Source organism: Dipteris shenzhenensis, chromosome 11, assembly GCF_047967505.1.
Source record: "Dipteris shenzhenensis isolate YYH24624 ecotype China chromosome 11, Dip_SZ_1.0, whole genome shotgun sequence".
In the NCBI taxonomy this organism is placed as follows: domain Eukaryota; kingdom Viridiplantae; phylum Streptophyta; class Polypodiopsida; order Gleicheniales; family Dipteridaceae; genus Dipteris; species Dipteris shenzhenensis.
Window position 1 is genome coordinate 22,238,373 of NC_141606.1, and position 20,763 is coordinate 22,259,135.

The following is a 20,763-nucleotide window of genomic DNA, read 5'->3' on the forward strand; positions in this document are numbered from 1 at the left end:
CGAAGGCGAAGGGAACCGGGGGAGGGGGGGGTGCGGAGCAGGGAGTGGGAGGGAAAGGCGGGGGGAGAAGATGGAGGCGGAGGAGAAGGAGGGGGAGAGATGGAGGCAGAGGAGAAGGCGGCAGGGGAGATGGAGGCGAGTGGAGGAGCTGGAGGTGGAGGAGATGGCGGAAGGCGGGGGACATGGAGGCGCAAGAAGAAGGCCGGAGGAGGAGAAGGCTATGGCGAGGGATGAGCTTGGGAGCAGGGTGCAGCTGTTCACTGCCACTCAAATTTTCTTCCGCATGAGGCATGTTATCTGAAGTCGTGCCTACAAACAAATGCTTATCTCAAAATATTATTGTTGTAGTAACTGAAAATAACAGTGGTACCCCAGTAGAAGGTCAAAGACCCAGATGTGGGTTTGATGAAATCACCAATAAGAAAGCCATTAAACTTGCCAAAACTTTGAATATCGCCTTCAAGTACAGAATCCCTTTACTGATGCCTCAAATAACTTTGAAATGTGTGTAGTTGTTACCTTATCACACGACGACCACCTGTCGACAGGCGTTGACCACATGACCACATCTGTTGACCATGTGTCAACACAAGTTAGCCACGCGATCACACGGGTTCATCATCCAAGAGTACTATCCAAGGCAATCATGTAACGACACATGTCAACCACAAGTCGACACATGTCAACCACAGGTCGACACATGTCAACCACATGTCGACCAGGAGTATCATGTCCAAAGTGATCTCATCAAGAGCTGCGCACATGGAGAGTGAGCTTAGCACATGGAGCAATCAGGAGTATTTACATTTACACAGTGGTTCAGTGATACAGTGGTGCAGTGGTGCGGTGATCCAGCTCATCTGCACATGGAGAATTTACACCATCAGGCTGGCGAGTCATCTGCACATGGAGAATTTACACCATCACGCTAGCGAGTCAAGGAGTCAGGAAGTCGCCGTAGCCATCAAGAGAGCCAGCGGCGCAACGGCTATCCTCAACAGCTAAGGAGATAAGAGGATGACCAATGGGAAGAAAGAGGAGAGATTCTCAGCGAAGAAGGGACCCTCCAAGGCGGGGGATGAGGATGAAGGAGAAGGGGGAGAGAGGGAAAATGGATTCGGCATTCGGCACTGGAGCGAAAGAGAGGGGAGTGAGGAGAGATAGAGGCTAGAGCTACGAGCTCGCCAAGGAGAGAATGTGGAGAGACTTGTGTGTACCCTCTGTCTACTATGGGGATAGACCTGTGTATTCTTGTGACTTGCGACTTGTGACCTGGGGACACGTCCAGTGATATGTACTTTGGCCAACTCGGTCACTTTCTCATCTCTCTTGTCTCTTCCCGATATCGGGATTGTTCACCAGTGTAGGATTTTCTTATTTTGCTTATGTTGTGGAGTTCATCGGTGATTGTCATTTAGCATAGTGCACTCGTACGTCGGCGTTCACTACAGTATAGCATACGACACTCGCACACTACTGCACGGTGCGCTCTGCGCGATCCATCGCATTAGAGCATTGCAAAACTCATGCTTCTCACGCCAGTGGCCTTTGGCCTCCGGTAACACCTCCCGAAGGATAGGAACCCCTCCCCTCAAACAGTTTATGGCGATCACAGTGGGACATTGCTGGTATTGAGTAGCACGAGTGAAGTGGTGATCTAGGGTCCTAGAGAGAGGTCTTATGCCGAGTAGTTCTGAAACATTTGAAGGAGCTAGTGAGAGAACTAGGAGACACTTGAGGAGAGTGGAGAAAAGACTTCCGGCAGACCAAACTAGGTACAAGAAGCATTACGTGCGACGTAAGTTTGCGAAGTCCTCAACTCGAGCACAAAGTGAGCCCATTGGAGCAGTAGCCAGAGCAAGTAACTTCATCGACACTCTCATTGACTTGGATCAACAGGAACCCTGGTGGTCTGATCCGGACTCCGGAGAAGAAGAAGTGCAAAGTGGAGAACAGGTGAAAGAAGAGGGTACTAAGGACGAGGGCTCTCAAGGACTCATCAAGGTCAAGGCGGCCCCTCTCCTCCTCCTGCAACGATGTCTTCATCAACCACCTCTTCTACCGGAGTGGTGACTCCATCTACTCCCGCCTCGACCTCTTGTGGACAAGCTGCTACCTCATCTGTTATGCATAGCTCTGGGCTCCTAGCTAATCCTTCTTCTACATCTATCCCATTGGGGGATACTTTTGCTCCGGCCATGCCTTTACCTGCCATGATGGTTTCATCTCCCTTTCCATCCACACCGGTGTTGCCTTTTCCACCACCTCCTTCCTTCCCTTCTGCCTACTCATCCATGACTTCAACTCCGTCCCTCTCTTTCCCAAATGCTCTCCCATCCTCTTTTACCCCCACATCTTCGATGTTCTCACCCTTTCCCTCTGCAACACCGAGACCCCCCACTTACGCGCTACCATCTGGGTACACTTCCTCTATGACTACATCAGTAGTGACTTCCCCATTGTGGTCCTCCACAGGAGGAGTTGTCGGGGTGGTCTCCTCCTTGGGAACACCAACACTCATTACAGCCCCATCGGGACTCCCTCCAACTCTTGCATCTTCTCCAACCTCTCGGGTGGGGATGGCCGTTCTCAGTCCCCCAAACAGAGCTAGACTTCTTGAGCTACTCAACAAGGTCCACGTGAAGACTCAAAAGTTCAAAGGCCACCTCCATGAGGATGCGGAAGCTCATGTGAGGAAGTTCCTCAGAGCATGTAGAGCTAAAGGTGTGGAGAATGAGCATGCGTTCCTTCACATCTTTCCCTCGTCATTGGAGGATGCCGCGGAGATATGGTACAGTCAATTTTCTCCGGACCACTTCCAGACGTGGACAGACCTAAGGGAGGAATTCTTACGTACTTTCAAGTTGGAAAAATTCGAACACATGATTGTCCAAGAGTTATCCACTGACACCATGAAGCCTGGAGAAAGCATCTCTGAGATGTACACAAGGATGAGGGTCTTGGCGGCAAAGATGTATGTGCCACCTAATGATGCTGTCATGAAGGGATGGTTTTTGAGAGCATTACTCCCTTCCATTGCTATAAGGTTGGTGGATAAACTCCCTGAACATGCCTCACTTCAAGACTTCCTAAAAGAAGCTGTCAAGATGGAACGGTGACAGTTAAGCTTTGCCTCATCAACGAATACTACCCCCCTACTCCCAAGAGAGGAGGGATCATCGGCATGGCAGCAACTCAAGAAGGAGTTAGAAGAAATCAAAGAAGGCCTGAAAGATAGAATAAAGGTGGATGGTCAATCGTCCATTGAGGCCCAAATTCGAAGTGGCCTTTGGTGCACAGAATGCAAGGGTTCTAACCATGGTTACTGGGAGTGCCCCCCCAAGCGAAAGGTACCTACTTCTACCTCATTTTGTACATTTTGTGAGATCCATGGACATGATGCCTCTGAGTGTAGGTACCTCAAAGGATTAAGGAAGCTTCTTCCAGAGTATACCTCGGGGGAACCTCTAGTTGCTGCAGTCAACAGAACGGTACCCATACCTTCTAGCCCAGCAGAAGTATCTCCTGCTCCCCCTCTTGCACGAGCATCTGAGCCACCTCCTCCTCCTGTCATGCCACCTCCATTGCTTCCGACTCCCCCTTTGCTCCAAGCCCCTGCCCCCAATTCAATTGGTTCCCCTTATTTCTATCCTCAGCCATACTATGCCCCGTACCAACCACCTATGTCAGGAGGTGGCTATGGACCCTCTTATCAACGCGGTCGAAGGGGTGGTTTCCGAGGTGGACGTGGAGGTGCAGGCAGAGGTACAAACTTTAGAAGACCCATCATGTGTTACAGATGTGGCGAGTACGGCCACTACCAAGATGATTGTACACAGTCGTTCAGGGGATCCTCTTGTACACAATGCAACACAAATGACCACTACACCAGAGATTGTCCCAATAGAAGAGTGGAACCCGCATCCCAAGTGAATATGGTTGATGTAGTAGTGGCGGGGGAGGGCAACAGTCCCCATTTGATTGGCGCAGTGTTGGGCGTTGTGAAACGGTCACATACAAAAGGTGACAAATGTAAGGGTGACTCAAAGTCAGCACCGGAGACCTCAGCACTAATGAGTTCGACAAGTGTTCCCTCACCGAGGTCATTCTCCTCCTCCAAGGTACACAGTACGCCCAGGAATAGACCACCCATGCTGGCTTCTGATAGTGATTCAGAAACAAACTCGAAGGGCGCACAGCCATTAAGGTCAACCACTAACTCTGGAAGTGCCTCATCCTCGGGTGATCACTCTATGCCTTTGAGGTATCAGGAGGTGGTAAAGGGTGTCACGAGAGATCTTCAAACAAGTTCTGAAGATGAAGGTAGCACACCTCAGCTTCCATCCCGCAAGTCCAGAACTGTGAGGTTTGCAACAGAAGTGACAACCCTCGGACAGCACCGGGATAAGGAGGCACGAGTAGGTCCTCCCACTTTGTCCCCAACAGCACTCAACAGAGAAGGGGCTATGGGGACAAGACCTAGTCCTGCCCGGGAAAAAGGGAAAGGAGTGATGGAAGAGAAACCACTGGAGACAATGACTCACAGTTCATACCTACATCCATATCCTCGTGTAAGCTTCGACCCTAGGCCAGAGGCTAGGAGGATGAGGTTGCAGAAGGCTAATGCTAGTGTCCACCACCACTCCCCGTTTGAAGATCTTATGAGTTTCAAACCCAACCTCACTCTACGACAACTTTGTCTATTGTCCCCCAAATCAAGCATCAGACTATTACATTTCTGAATCGCCTCCTAGGAGGTCGACACAAGGGATCTACTCCGAGTGGGCCAACACCAGAGACAGTACCGGCTCAGCATGGGTCTACACCGGACCACTTCTCTGCCTACGCTGCCCTCACTTGTGAACAAAGTCCCAAGCTCACCGTGGAGATCCATGGAGTGGAGCTGAAAGACGTCTTCCTCGATGGTGGGGCGGCTGTGAACATTATGCCGAAAGGTACACTCCAAAAACTAGGGTTGAAGTTGACAAGTGATGTTCACTTTCAGGTACGCATGGCTGATCAATGCAGAGTAAAACCAATGGGTGCAGTCAAAGGTGTTCACATGAAGGTTGGCGGAGTAACTTTTCTCTCCAATTTTGTTGTCCTTGATATGACCGAAAATGAACAAACTTACCCTCTACTTCTTGGTAGGCCATGGTTGTGGTCTTCAAAAGCCATTCAGGATTGGTCAACTGATGAAGTTCGATTGCCCTGGGATCGACATCCCTCGAAATAGATATGGTCACAGGGCAGGCAAGGCACATACCAATAGAACTAGGAGAGGAGGATTTTGAAGAACAAGCCGGAGTCGAAGAGGAGCATTGGGCCTGTGGGGACTGGCCCAGGGGTGGTGACCAAGATATCAATGAGGAGACAACCCTAGAAGGATTTGAAAGTTTGACCTACTTGTTGGATCGGGCTGATCAAGAAGACGAGGAGGCTGTCATTTTGGATTGGATGGGAGCCCTGGGATCCTTAGCGGTCAACATGGTGGAACTATGCCAACAAGAAGATCAAGAAGAACACCTACTTGCAGTATCAGAAATCCACCCAGAACGACAGGGTCTGGCTGAACTAGTTTACGAAAGGATGCCCTTTGGACTTTGCAATAGTCCACACATGTATAAGAGAATGGTCACTAGGGGTACTACAGTGGACACCACTGATCGTACTGAGGATAATGATGGTACTGCAGTAAACGTTGAGGATTGTCCAGTGGCCGACATGGAGGACATTGGTCAAAATGATGCTGACAATACTATAGGATACAATGAAGGATCCACTATAGATGAGGCTAGTACTGCACAACCCACCAATGGTACTCCAGAGTACAATCATGGTACTACGGTATACAACCATGGTACTGCTGAGTGCAATGATGGTCATAGAGAAGACAGAAACACTAATGAAGACGAGACTGATGGTGATAGTGATTTAGAAGAAAGTGACATAGACATTGCTAAACTTGAGGAGAATCACCACCAACAGCTTGAGGTCTTGGGCGGACCCAGGGTGCATACCGGATACAGAGGTGAGGACATGGCCGATCTCACTTTGCTTGACCTTTTCTTATCAGAAGCCGACCACCCCTCAATTCAAGACCTTCCGGAAACCACTTATGAGGTGGAAGGCTTACCTTACCGGGGCATGCTGAAACAGTCACCGAGGCATCGAAGGCATACAACAACTACAACATCTACTGATTCTACATCTCAGTCAATGCCTGAGAACCCCCCAGTTACTTACCCCCCATCTTGGTTGAGAGAAGTGGAGGGGGACTTTCCCCTTGAAGATACTCCAGCACATACAGGACTGAGAATGGGTGAACCAAGTACCTCAACATCCCAATGCATCGCCCCTGTTGATGAGGCACGGAACTGGCGGTATCTCAACATTGGAAGTGAGGACCAACCCAGGCATTTGAAGTTAGCCACTTGGGTATGGGAACATGACTATCTTCTAGCTGCAGTCACCGACCTTTTTAAAGAATTTGTGGATGTCTTTGCTTGGTCCTACAAGGATCTGAAGGGGGTGCCCGCTGATTTCATGGAGCATAGCATCGACTTATATCCAGATGTAGACCCTGTGATTAAAGGTCCATACCGCATGAATCCCAACTACGGCAAGGCAGTCCAAACAGATATACAGAAAATGGAGCAAGCAGGATTAATCTACCCAGTGGATTACTCCGATTGGGTCAGCCGAATTGTCATTGTACCCAAAAGAGAGACCGCCAAACTTAGAATATGTGTTGACTATCGGAGTTTGAATGCTGCAACACGACGTGATAGGTTCCCCCTTCCCTTCACAGATAGAGTGTTGGAGACAGTGGCAGGACATGCTTTATACTCATTCATGGATGGATATAGCGGGTACAACCAAGTCCGAGTGAAAGAACAGGATCAGCCCAAGACTACCTTTGTCACTCAATGGGGAACATACGCCTACCGAATGATGCCCTTTGGACTATGTAATGGCCCGGCAACCTTTCAACGACTTGTAACCAAACTCTTTCAAGAGAATATCGGCAAGTTTCTTGAGGTATTTCTAGATGACTTCTCTGTTTTTAATGGTAAATCGGCCTCCCATCTTGATCCGGCCATACAAAATGATCATCTACATAAGTTGAGATGGGTCTTTGATAAGTGCAGAGAAGCGCGCTTGTGTTTGAACCCTGACAAATGTTTCTTTCTCGCACTCCGAGGTGTCCTCCTTGGTCATATTGTTTCTGCTGAGGGCATGACCACGGATCCTGCAAAGGTAGAGGTGATCATCTCATTGCCCTTCCCTCGTACACCCAAAGAGGTGAAGTCCTTAGGGCATGTAGGATATTACCGAAGGTTCATACGTTTCTATGCCGACATTGCTATTGCACTGACAGAACTCCTACATCAAGACCGATCTTTTGTTTGGGCCAACCCACAACAACTAGCCCTTGATGATCTGAAGCATCGCCTCGTGAAGGCCCCCATCCTCAGGCAGCCCGATTGGGATGTAATTTTTCATGTCCATGTGGATGCTAGTGGGTGGGCAGTAGGTGCTATACTGGCTCAACCTAACCAGGATACCAAGATTGATTTGCCAATCTACTTCGCGAGTCGACAACTCAATGGAGCAGAACGCAATTACAGTACCACAGAAAGGGAATGCCTCGGCATGGTTTATGCCATGACCAAGTATCGTCACTACCTCTTGGGCAACAAGTTTGTAATCATCACTGATCATCAAGCTCTTAAGTATTTATTGAATAAGCCTACTCTTGGTGGCCGGATAAGCAGATGGATTCTTCTTTTTCAAGAATTTGAATTCGACATTGTGGTGAGGGCTGGGAGACTGCATCAACCTGCAGACCAATTGTCCAGGTTACAGTCCGAGGAACCAGCCAGTGGTATCACCGATGAATTACCCGATGCGTGCTTGTTCGGAATGACGGCACTACCTGATGAATGCCTATTTGCGGTGGACTGCTTCCCACCATGGTATGCCAACATAGTACACCTCTTGTCTACAGGTGGCTTTCCTCCAGGATTAACTCCAACAGAGAAACGCAAGCGGATCCTTCAAGCTGCTCCTTTTAAGTTGATTGCAGGTCAATTGTACAAGCTCGGGAAGGACCAGATCTTGAGACGGTGTGTGCTTCCGCATGAGACACAATCCATTCTTAAAGAGGCACATGCTGGCATAGGTGGAGGGCATATGGCCTCAGATGCTACTGCTCGAAAGATCATGCGAGCAGGGTTCTGGTGGCCAAGCTCTTCCGCGATTGCCATGCTCATGTGACCAGATGTGATTCATGTCAACGAGCAGGCCCCAAGCCTACAAGGTGTGAGTACCTCCCTCTCAAACCATTCACTCCGGTGCCTCCCTTCTATCGCTGGGGATTGGATTTCATTGGACCCATCTCTCCTGCCACACGCCGAGGGAACAAAGTATGCTCTGCTTGCCACCGACTATGAAACCAAATGGGTCGAAGCCAAGGCAGTCAAGAACTATACAGCCCAGGTAGTAGCCACATTTCTATATGACCAGATCATCTCTCGGTTTGGTTGTCCTGTTGAGTTGATGAGTGATAGAGGGTCTCACTTCCTAAATGACACCATTGCTGCACTAGTTCACCTGCTACAAATAGTTCACAAATTTTCATCTCCCTATTACCCACGTGCCAATGGTCTAGCTGAGAGCTCAAATCGCACAATGTGCGGGATCCTGCATCGACTTTGCCTAAATTCTTTAGCCGATTGGGACGACATACTTCCAGATGCTTTATTCGCCTATCGAACTGCTTACAAGGCGAGTACTGGGTATTCACCCTTCGAGCTGGTCTATGGACTGGAGGCCGTTATGCCTTATGAATTTCATCTTGACACTCACAAGATTCTTCCAGACAAAAATGACAACTTTGAAGCCTGCACAATGGAACGCTTGTGGGATTTGGAAGCACTGGCAGAGCATCGACGTGAAGCAGTTTTCGCTCAAGAAGTGTGGCAGAAGTGACAAAAAGCTTGGCATGACCGGAACCTCAGAAAAAGAAATTTCAAAGTCGGAGATTTAGTACTCTTGTATTCCAGTAAGTTTCTCAAACACAAACCTAAGTTTGTGAGTGGTTGGACAGGTCCATTTTTCATTGCCAAGCTTATCCCAAGTGGCGGAGTCTACTTGGCCACTTTGGAAGGCAGACTCCTACCTGCACCAGTGAATGGGTCACGCATCAAGAGGTACCATGATCAATGAGAAAACACCCTCCTAGTCCTTCTCCTTCCAGGTGACATCTTCTCCCTCTGAGTGAGTGCCACTTTCTCTTTCTACAAGGGTCCTCCTCTGTACCCCTGCTGCCACATTCTCTCTCTCATTGGCTCCTCCTCTCTCCCCTTGATGCCACTTTCTCTCTCTACATGGGTCCTTCTCTTTCCACCCGAGTGTCACTTTCTCTCTCTAAGTGCGCCCTCCACTTTTCATCCCGAGCCACTTTCTCTCTCTAAGTGTGACTTTTTTTTTCATCCCATGCCCCTTTCTCTCTCTAAATGACCACACTTTAAATGCGACATGCCTTTTTCACTCTGTGTCATTTTCTCTTTCTAACTACGGCCTCCCCTTTTCATCCTGTTTTACAAACACCTTCTCTTTCCACCCTATGTCCAACCCCCTACCTCTCTCTTACAAAACCCTTCTCTTTCTACCTTCTGTCCAACTCCCTACCTCTCTCTTACAAACACCTTCTCTTTCCACCCTCTGTCCAACTTCTACCTCTCTCTTAGAAAATCCTTCTCTTTCCACCCTCTGTCCAAGTTCTACCTCTCTCTTACAAAACCCTTCTCTTTCCACCCTCTGTCCAACTCCCTACCTCTCTCTTACAAACACCTTCTCTTTCCACCCTATGTCCAACCCCCTACCTCTCTCTTACAAAACCCTTCTCTTTCCACCCTCTGTCCAACTCCCTACCTCTCTCTTACAAACACCTTCTCTTTCCACCCTCTGTCAAACTCCTACCTCTCTCTTACAAAACCCTTCTCTTTCCACCCTCTGTCCAACTTCTACCTCTCTCTTACAAAACCCTTCTCTTTCCACCCTCTGTCCAACTTCTACCTCTCTCTTACATAACCCTTCTCTTTCCACCCTCTGTCCAACTCCCTACCTCTCTCTTACAAACACCTTCTCTTTCCACCCTATGTCCAACTTCCACCTCTCTCTTACAAAACCCTTCTCTTTCCACCCTCTGTCCAACTTCTACCTCTCTCTTACAAAACCCTTCTCTTTCCACCCTCTGTCCAAGTTCTACCTCTCTCTTACAAAACCCTTCTCTTTCCACCCTCTGTCCAATTTCTACCTCTCTCTTACATAACCCTTCTCTTTCCACCCTCTGTCCAACTCCCTACCTCTCTCTTACAAACACCTTCTCTTTCCACCCTATGTCCAACCCCCTACCTCTCTCTTACAAAACCCTTCTCTTTCCACCCTATGTCCAACTCTCCACCTCCCTCTTACAAACACCTTCTCTTTCCATCTTTGTCACACTCATCTCTTTTTCTTCCATCTTCCATCATCCTGCAATGCACGTCCAACCTATTTTTTGCACTTAGCTAAATGTGGCAAATATGCTAAATTTGGCAAATAAGCTAAATTTGACGAATATGCTAAATTTAGTGGATATGCTATTTTTGGTGGATAAGGTTAAGTTTGGTGGATTTGCTTTTTGGCTCTCTCTCCCCTCCATCGATTCTCTCCACCCTTTACACACCACACTCAAAAGCTAGTTTGGCGGCCAACTATCCTCCTCCCAACTCTCCTCTCCTTGGCAACCAGCTCTCTCCCTCCTCCTTGGCAACCAGCTCCTCCTCTCAGCTCTCCTCTCCTTGGCAACCAGCTCTCTCCCTCTCCACGCAGCTCCCTCTCCTCCCCTTCTCTCCCTCTACTACTCGCCACCCTGCTTCTCCCCCTCTGTCCTGCGCAGCCCCTCCCTCCTCTCCCTCCTGCGCAACAGCCCCCCCCCCCTCTCTCCCTTTACCCACGATTTCGCCTCACTTTTCTACTCTGCCTTTCGTAACACAGTTCGCAAGCGTCGGGGCAGATATACCTGTACTTGTGGGCCCCACCTCACCTTCTTACTTCATCAGTGGAAGGCCAACCCTCCTTCCATTGTCACAGGTCGCCTCCCTTCATCATCTCTCTCCCCTCCTGCCACCCCCTCTTCCACATCGTTCACTGTCACTTCCAGTGTTCCTTCCCCCGGGACTGCCTCCTCTCCTCTTTCGATAAGGACGACACCTCGGCGAGCGCCACCTCATGAAGTCTGCACCGGAGCTTCTTCAGTATATTCTCTTACCTGTGCCACAGGGTTCCCATCAGTGACATGTCTTGTATCTCCATCAGTCGTGCCCGTGCCAGGACTTGCCTCTTCATCAGTCACACTTGTCCAGGCTTCTCTAGGGATCTCCAGACTTTCAATGGAAGGGATTGCACCAGGTACACCTCCTGTTGTACCAGTGACGACGACTGTTCTACCAAGGACTTCCTCGAAAGGTGTATTGTTACGAAGGACTGCATCTGTTTCATCTTCACTCCCTACCACTTTCACCGATGCAGTCATCACCACAGTTCAGGCCGACCTCTGACCATGTTTTGAACCAGGTGTTGGACCTAAATCTTAGCCTGGGACCTGACTCCCACGGGCTTTCTCAGGAGATGTCATCCCAAGGTGTACTTCACATTTCGGCCTCCCCAGGCAGGAGCAGAGACCAGAGTGGGAGCCCCTCTCGAGGAGATCCTCCATCGGCCACTTCAGCATCAGAGGAGGTATTTGAGGGAGGGATTCTGCCCCAATCTGTGGATTGCCCACCCCTTCATGAGAATGATATGTTCACAGCTTACATAGCTGCTTCATCGGGCCCACCTCTTTCAAATATTTCCCTGGTGGAAAAACAGAATGAAGATTACAGCCAACTACTATCTGTCCTTCACAAAAACGCTCACCAGTATGTGGGGAAGAGGAGGATCTCAATCAAATCTTCACCATTCCCTTGCAGGACTGTCTCGCACAAAACAAAAAGATCTCCAGGGCCCCGACATGTTTTGTGCACTTGGACAAATTGGCACCTACAGGAAACCTGTCAACCGAGGAAGAGGGAGCTCTCCCTGACATGTTTGAGGAATTGGGGGACGTCATTAATTTGGCAGACAGGATGAATTACAGCGACAAGTATGCGTGGATGAAAAGGTCCCTCCATCTTGCTCAGCGTATCATGGATGACACCTTCATGCAGCTTGGGACAGCGGTCTTCAATTCCACAGGTTATGCTCATAAGCTCCTCTCTCAACAGCAACATTTGAAGTTAGAATTCGAGAGAGCACAAACAGCCCAGCAGCGCACCACAGACGTGACACTTCGACAACAGGAGGAAAGGTGGCAGAAAGAGAAGGACTCAGCAATACATGAGCGTGACATCGCTTGGAATATTCAGCAGGCTGCCCTTGAGGATCGCCTCCATAATCACAGGCAGGAATGGGAAGCAGAAATGACAACTCTACGCAGCCAACATGCAGCAGCTCTGGCAACTTTGCAAAGCCAGCATGTCACAGAGGTGACCAGATTTCACCAGGAGATTACACAGTTAAAAGAGTCTTTGTCTTCCTCCGAGATTGCCAAGGAAAATTCAGAATCCAGAGTGGCTGAATTGGAAAAGAAGCGTTCATCCATGGAGGAAGAATTCACAGATCTTCGGATGCAGTTGGCCACCCTCCAGACTTCCCAATCCACCTTGCAAGGGCAAAAGGATCATTACTACCGGCGATACCACCGATATAAAGCCAAGTATGAAAATCTGAGAAATGTGATGGACACGCTTGAGTGTGAGGAGGAAGCACCCCATCCACAGATACATATGACTGAGCCAGAGCAAAGGGATGAGCAAAAGGCCACAGAGCCAAATACGAAGGCGGAAGAGGAGAAGGCAGAAGAACAGGCTGCTGATTACAGCCCTCAGTAATCTCATACAAGGGTTGATACATGGGTGTTTGGGTTTTTTTTTTTTTTGCACTGTTAGATTTTGCCAAGCTGCTTGGCCCTCACTGTAAATATTAGTGTTTTACCTCAAGATGTACTCAGTTTTTTTTGCAATTTTCCATGCTGTCCCTTATCACGCAGCAGTTTATTTTTCATGTTTCAACTTAATACAAGTCTTAAATTACTTCCACGGCCAACCACATGGTCTGTACCATTTCCTTTTCCTACTCCATCACCATATCAATGGTTTGTAAGTTCATTTTTATTTTTTCTTTGACGGATTCGTTCTCCATTTCTATTCACCGGGACGGTGAATGATTGTGGCGGGGGAAACTGTTACCTTATCACACGACGACCACCTGTCGACAGGCGTTGACCACATGACGACATCTGTTGACCACATGTTGACCATGTGTCAACACAAGTTAGCCACGCGATCACACGGGTTCATCATCCAAGAGTACTATCCAAGGCAATCATGTAACGACACATGCCAACCACAGGTCGACCAGAAGTATCATGTCCAAAGTGATCTCATCAAGAGCTGCGCACATGGAGAGTGAGCTTAGCACATGGAGCAATCAGGAGTATTTACATTTACACAGTGGTTCAGTGATACAGTGGTGCAGTGGTGCGGTGATCCAGCTCATCTGCACATGGAGAATTTACACCATCAGGCTGGCGAGTCAGGGAGTCAGGAAGTCGCCGTAGCCATCAAGAGAGCCAGCAGCGCAACGGCTATCCTCAACAGCTAAGGAGATAAGAGGATGACCAATGGGAAGAAAGAGGGGATATTCTCAGCGAAGAAGGGACTCTCCAAGGCAGGGGATGAGGATGAAGGAGAAGGGGGAGAGAGGAAAAATGGATTCGGCATTCGGCAGGCATGGGACCGCCTAGGTGGAGGGGTGGCACATGGGGGAGCCATGCCACCTTAACATTTTATAATATTACTACCATGGATTATGTACAACACACCTTATGGGTCCTCTTACGTGGAAGGGTGGTAGATGGTCATGCCCTACCACCTCAACCCAAGGCTCTATGGCACAACATATTTTATTATACTATTGCCACACATACAAGCACACACACACATATTTATGCCTTTTTCATTCGTCAAATTTATCCATAACAATACTCGGCTTTGTTGTTTGAGGGAACGGCTTTAGAGACTCCTTAGCAACATTGAAACTCTTTGGCTTATCCACGTTGCATTGGGTATTCCATGGCTACCCTCTTAAACTTCGATCTTGTTACTTGTATTGTGTCTGTCATTTGTCATGGCCCGTCTTTGTCATGTACCTACTATTGTCAGAAATGCCTGTCGGACTTGTCGGCTTGGAGCACCATCTTCTTGATGTCGGGCCTCCTTGTTTGTTTCACCAGTTCGAGTGGTGCAATCGTCTTGTGATTCCTTGTTGCCACATGTACTTTGGCCAACTCGGTCACTTTCTCATCTCTCGTCTCTTCCCGATATGGGGATTGTTCACCAGTGTAGGATTTTCTTATTTTGCTTATGTTGTGGAGTTCACCGGTGATTGTCATTTAGCATAGTGCACTCGTACGTCGTCGTTCAGTGCAGTATAGCATACGACACTCGCACACTACTGCACGGTGCGCTTTGCGCGATCCATCGCATTAGAGCATTGCAAAACTCATGCTTCTCACGCCAGTGGCCTTTGGCCTCCGGTAACACCTCCGGAAGGATAGGAACCCCTCCCCTCAAACAGTAGTACAAAAAATGCAACAGCCCCTTATTTGGTACCACAATATCAATTTGTTGTCAAATGTCACAAACGCATAGAAAGACCTCGATGTGTACAAAATGCATGCGAGGTAAAATTTCACCACTGAAAGTTAAATAGACTATTAGTACTCAAGGAAACATTTTGCAATCCACAGTGCAAGGATGCTGTTTTTGTGTATTTGAGCCCCTTTTGAAATCATTTTTGCTCGTCTCTGTTGATGTGACCTACGAGGATGTGCAAGAATGCACTGCAAACTGAATCAACACTATTTTTCCCAATCAAAACAGATACCGTATGAAATTTCCATAACCTTTTTTATTATTATTCTTCTTCTCTTTTTCTGCTCTGCAATTATGCATATCTATTCTTGTAGCCCTCTCAACTTGTCGAAATAAGAAAAACAATGAGTTGCCTTACTGCAATTCACCCTGGTTGTTTGATATCTATCCTAAACGGCTGGATTTTGATTTGTTCTTTACCTGGGTTTGCTACTGGGCACTTTGGACTCTCTGGAAAGCTAGAAACCACAGAATCTTTGGTGATCCAGTTTTTTCTACTCTTGTTTTCTTTCGTCGTTCTTTGCAGCAATCGCTCTTCGATTGTTTGCAAACTCACTGCATAGATCAGGATGTATATTTGTCCTACATGGACATTTTCTCTTGATGTAATATTTCAGCTTGCCAGTTTTTTTCTGGATAGCTATCTTGTAATATAAAGCATTTAGAGTTTTCACTAAAAAAAGTGTACCAAGATGTTTAAGCTGTGTGTTTGCTGCCCCAATCTGCATGGAGTGCTCCCAGGTGATTGCGAGCTGTGTGCCTCCAGTGTGGAGTGAGTTCATACTTGCTATTCGTGCCTCTGGATAACCTCTAGGGATTCACAAGTGCACATGTGTATGCACCACTGTAATGGGAGAGAGGCTTTGATACCACTTATGAAGTTTGTAAGAGAGGGGAGACGGCACACAATGTTGGAGAAAGCTTGAGAAGCTAAAATGAATTGCGCATAGAAAGAAACAATGGGCTTTGTAGAAACCCTAAACCCCTCAACTAGATCAAATCCTAGAATGACACATGGCATAGTTCAAAATTTTATTTGCACCATCTCTAGAGGACCTTGGACTCCTTTATTGAACTAGAGCCGAACTCTTGATCCGACCCGATTTACAACCATGAGGGCTATTCCTATCCATAATGTGCATAAGGCCAACATAAGCAATACCAAAACTGTTCAGTACTATCATGTACTTCATCATCACCTAAAAAGAGAGACTGACAAGGAGCCATAGAATAGTCAAGTTTTGCAAATCCCTGATCTACATCTTAAGTTTTTTCATTTTCATACCTGAGGATGGATTGGATCTGAGAAGCTCCAGATGAGAACATATGAGTTGCTTGGCTTTCCTGAGACTTGTAATCTATCATCGAAGGATTTTGATTCAGCACAAGCAGCTGCTAGTACGCCATGCTTTCCAGGCATCCAATCTATGGAGGAAACCATCTTGCCTTTGCTGTAGAGAAGATCTGAAAAAGATTGATACTCCTGAAAAGTTACAAGGAGAAAGCAGACAAAATGATTGATTCATTACTCTTTGGAAGTCAAAAAACCAAAGCACAATGTTTGCAAAACTCCAGAGGATGGACATTGCTTGCATTATGCAGACCTACTGTACAAATATAACAGATCTACAAATGGCAGAAATATGCTTTTTTATCTCATTGAGTTAATACAAGACTGAAGGCATGCTGATGTGTTGTAAGTTGCAACTGCAGCAAGTTATGTCAAATTAATGTGATTGAAGGGAGATGCAGTACTTAAACGATTTAGACACAAGTCCCATTGATACCGTAATAGCAGTGATTGATCTGTGACCAGGGTGATCTTCTTCATCTGCCAACTTTGTAAAATCATCCTCAAACAAGTCCATCACCTCATTCTGCTGCAAAGCATCTGTGTATCTGAAGTACAAACAGAACAGATCATATAAGAAGAGTAAATGCACAGGTTTTGTTTGACAACTCAAGATTGAGCTACATAGTGCCTGAAGTGTAGTAGGTTCACCTAGATCTGATAGATCTCAGAAAAAAACACAGTTCCTCACTTGTTAGAACATTGTTGATTACTTCATCTTGAAAATCTTGAGGATGATATTGCACAACATTGTTCCTCGATACATCCCTGCATAGAATGCACAAGGCTGAGCTTCATATCCCTTAGTATGCCAACATCGCTTGCTGACTTCTTTTCATTTAATTATTACCCAAAAAAAAACTATATTTATCAAACCAATTAACTCTAAGCTCTCAAGGGACATTGATTGGTTCCTCTTCTTTTAATATATCTCTAACATCAATCTAAAAGGTAGAAGAAATTGTCACATATTCTACATGATAAAAATATGAAACCATTGAGATCTTTCAAAGATATGTTGCCTGCTGCTAGCAATGCACTATAAACTATTATTTTCAATGTAAATAAAGAAAATAGTTTTGAAGCATTGGCTGACTTCTCTCTCCAGCTCTCCTGCCTCAATCCGCAGCTGATGTGATGAGACTTGCAACTGACCGATGGCGCCCCTCAGTGCATGTGAGACTCTCATGTCCTCGAGATACTGGATCTTGGTGGGGAACTCCTCTTCCCCCCAAGCCCTAGATGTATGGAGCTGGAGGAGGTCCAACCGTATGATTAGGTTGATCTCATCTCGTGGGATCATCTCGGGTGGTGCATCCAGACTGTACTGAAAAGGGGGAAGTCGGTCCATCTGAATGCCGTGGCTACCAAACCACGTGGATATCCATGCATACCACGCTGTATCAACACCACTCTCTGCTAGTCGCCTAGAGGACTCTAATGCCTTGCATCGAAGTCTGTGCTTGATCTCCTTCATGTGAAGATCCTTGAATCTGAGAACTCTGCCTGTATAATCTGGTGGGGGATTGAGGGTTTACTCTAAATCATCTTGGATCCCATAGTCACCTGTAGCCTCTCAAATCTCCTCCACTCTGTCGCTGAAATATCACTCCCCCAGAAGAGTGCTGCATACATGATGGCAGTGGGTCTCACCAGTGTGTCAAAAAGCCAACCCTTTGTCGGAGGGTCTTGGAAGTGTGCCTGGAAGCATCGCCTCTCTAGTCGAGCTAGAGCGCCCTATCCTCGTGTGAGTCGTGCCGTACCTGCTTGGATCATCGTGAAACCTAGCCCGGTGAACACTACCCCCACATATGTGTAAGATTGCACTATCTCCATAGGCTCGTCATGGTATGTGAAGCTATGTTGATGGGACACTGCTCGTGAGGTGTTGAAGATCATAACCTTGGTCTTCCCAAGGATAACAATCAAATCTCTCTCTCTCTGCAGAACATCTCCAGAGCCTCTAGATGTTTCTGCATTCCCTCTGCTGAGGAAGCTATGAGGACTATGTCATCGGCGTACGATAATATCTACACCATCAAGTCAGCCAAAAGCGAGCCCTCTCCACCCAAGCGATCGACAAAAGAAGTGACCTCATCAATATAGAGCCCGAAAAGGGTAGGCGATATGGGGCAGCCTTGTTTTACTCCGATAGTGCTTCAACTCAGTATGACTGTTACCTTATCACACGACCACCTGTCGACAGGCGTTGACCACATGACGACATCTGTTGACCACATGTTGACCATGTGTCAACACAAGTTAGCCACACGATCACACGGGCTCATCCAGGAGTACTATCCGAGGCTGTCAACCACAGGTCGACACATGTCAACCACAGGTCAACCAGGAGTATCGTGTCCAAAGTGATCTCATCAAGAGCTGCGCACATGGAGAGTGAGCTTAGCACATGGAGCAGTCAGGAGTATTTATATTTACACAATGGTTCAGTGATACAGTGGTGCAGTGGTGCGGTGAACCAGCTCACCTGCACATGGAGAATTTACACCATCAGGCTGGTGAGTCAGGGAGTCAGGAAGTCGCCGAAGCCATCAAGAGGTGCGGTGAACCAGCTCACCTGCACATGGAGAATTTACACCATCAGGCTGGCGAGTCAGGGAGTCAGAAAGTCGCCGAAGCCACCAAGAGAGCCAGCGGCGCAACGGCTATCCTCAACAGCTAAGGAGATAAGAGGATGACCAATGGGAAGAAAAGGGGGGATTCTCAGCGAAGAAGGGACCCTCCAAGGCGGGAGATGAGGATGAAGGAGAAGGGAGAGAGAGAAAAAGGGGGCATTCGCAGGGGAGCGAAAGAGAGGAGAGTAAGGAGAGATAGAGGCTAGAGCTACGAGCTCGCCAAGGAGAGAATGTGGAGAGACTTGTGTGTACCCTTTGTGTACTATGGGGATAGACCTGTGTATTCTTGTGATTTGCGACTTGTGTATTCTTGTGACTTGCGACTTGTGACCTGGGGACACGTCCAGTGATATGTACATTGGCCAACTCGGTCACTTTCTCATCTCTCTTGTCTCTTCCCGATATGGGGATTGTTCACCAGTGTAGGATTTTCTTATTTTGCTTATGTTGTAGAGTTCACCGGTGATTGTCATTTTAGCATAGTGCACTCGTACGTCGTCGTTCACTGCAGTATAGCATACGACACTCGCACACTACTGCACAGTGCGCTCTGCACGATCCATTGCATTAGAGCATTGCAAAACTCATGCTTCTAACGCCAGTGGCCTTTGGCCTCCGGTAACACCTCCGGAAGGATAGGAACCCCTCCCCTCAAACAGGTTATGGCAATCACGGTGGGACACTGCTGGTATTGAGTAGCACGAGTGAAGTGGTGATCTAGGGTCCTAGAGAGAGGTCTTATGCCGAGTAGTTCTGAAACATTTGAAGGAGCTAGTGAGAGAACTAGGAGGTACTTGAGGAGAGTGGAGAAAAGACTTCCGGCAGACCAAACTAGGTACAAGAAGCATTACGTGCGACGTAAGTTTGCCAAGCCCTCAACTCGAGCACAAAGTGAGCCCACTGGAGCAATAGCCAGAGCAAGTAACTTCATCGACACTCTCATTGACTTGGATCAACAGGAACCCTGGTGGTCTGATCCGGACTCCGGAGAAGAAGAAGTGCAAAGCGGAGAACAGGTGAAAGAAGAGGATACTAAGGACGAGGGCTCCTCAAGGACTCATCAAGGTCAAGGCAGCCCCTCTCCTCTTCCTGCAACGATGTCTTCATCAACCACCTCTTCTACCGGAGTGGTGACTCCATCTACTCCCGCCTCGACCTCTTGTGGACAAGCTGCTACCTCATCTATTATGCATAGCTCTGGGCTCCTAGCTAATCCTTCTTCTACATCTATCCCATTGGGGGATACTTTTGCTCCAGCCATGCCTTTACCTGCCATGATGGTTTCATCTCCCTTTCCATCCACACCGGTGTTGCCTTTTCCACCACCTCCTTCCTTCCCCTCTGCCTACTCATCCATGACTTCAGCTCCGTCCCTCTCTTTCCCAAATGCTCTCCCATCCTCTTTCACCCCCACATCTTCCATGTTCTCACCCTTTCCCTCTGCAACACCGAGACCCCCCACTTACGCGCTACCATCTGGGTACACTTTCTCTATGACTACGTCAGTAGTGACTTCCCCATTGTGGTCCTCCACAGGAGGAGTTGTCGGGGTGGTCTCCTCATTGGGAACACCAACACTCATTACAGCCCCATCGGGACTCCCTCCAACTCTTGCATCTTCTCCAACCTCTCGGGTGGGGATGGCCGTTCTAAGTCCCCCAGACAGAGCTAGACTTCTTGAGCTACTCAACAAGGTCCACGTGAAGACTCAAAAGTTCAAAGGCCACCTCCATGAGGATGCGGAAGCTCATGTGAGGAAGTTCCTCACAGCATGTAGAGCTAAAGGTGTGGAGAATGAGCATGCGTTCCTTCACATCTTTCCCTCGTCATTGGACGATGCCGCGGATGTATGGTACAGCCAATTTCCTCCGGACCACTTCCAGACGTGGACAGACCTAAGGGAGGAATTCTTACGTACTTTCAAGTTGGAAAAATTCGAACACATGATTGTCCAAGAGTTATCCACTGACAC

The 20,763-nt window shown here is 47.8% G+C and overlaps 1 protein-coding gene across 1 annotated transcript in view; it reads right to left on the bottom strand.

The window, feature by feature from the left end:
- Positions 1 to 16,923, bottom strand: part of LOC147896770 (uncharacterized) — a 72,052-nt gene extending 55,129 nt beyond the window's left edge. The window contains exons 1-3 of the mRNA XM_087381854.1: positions 16,807 to 16,923; positions 16,592 to 16,703; positions 16,090 to 16,287 (exon numbers count right to left, since the gene is read on the bottom strand). Of these exons, the coding sequence (XP_087237980.1) occupies positions 16,090 to 16,287; positions 16,592 to 16,672 (279 nt within the window). The 5' untranslated portion in view covers positions 16,673 to 16,703; positions 16,807 to 16,923. The remainder of the gene's footprint in view (positions 1 to 16,089; positions 16,288 to 16,591; positions 16,704 to 16,806) is intronic.
- Between the last annotated feature and the right edge of the window lie 3,840 nt (positions 16,924 to 20,763).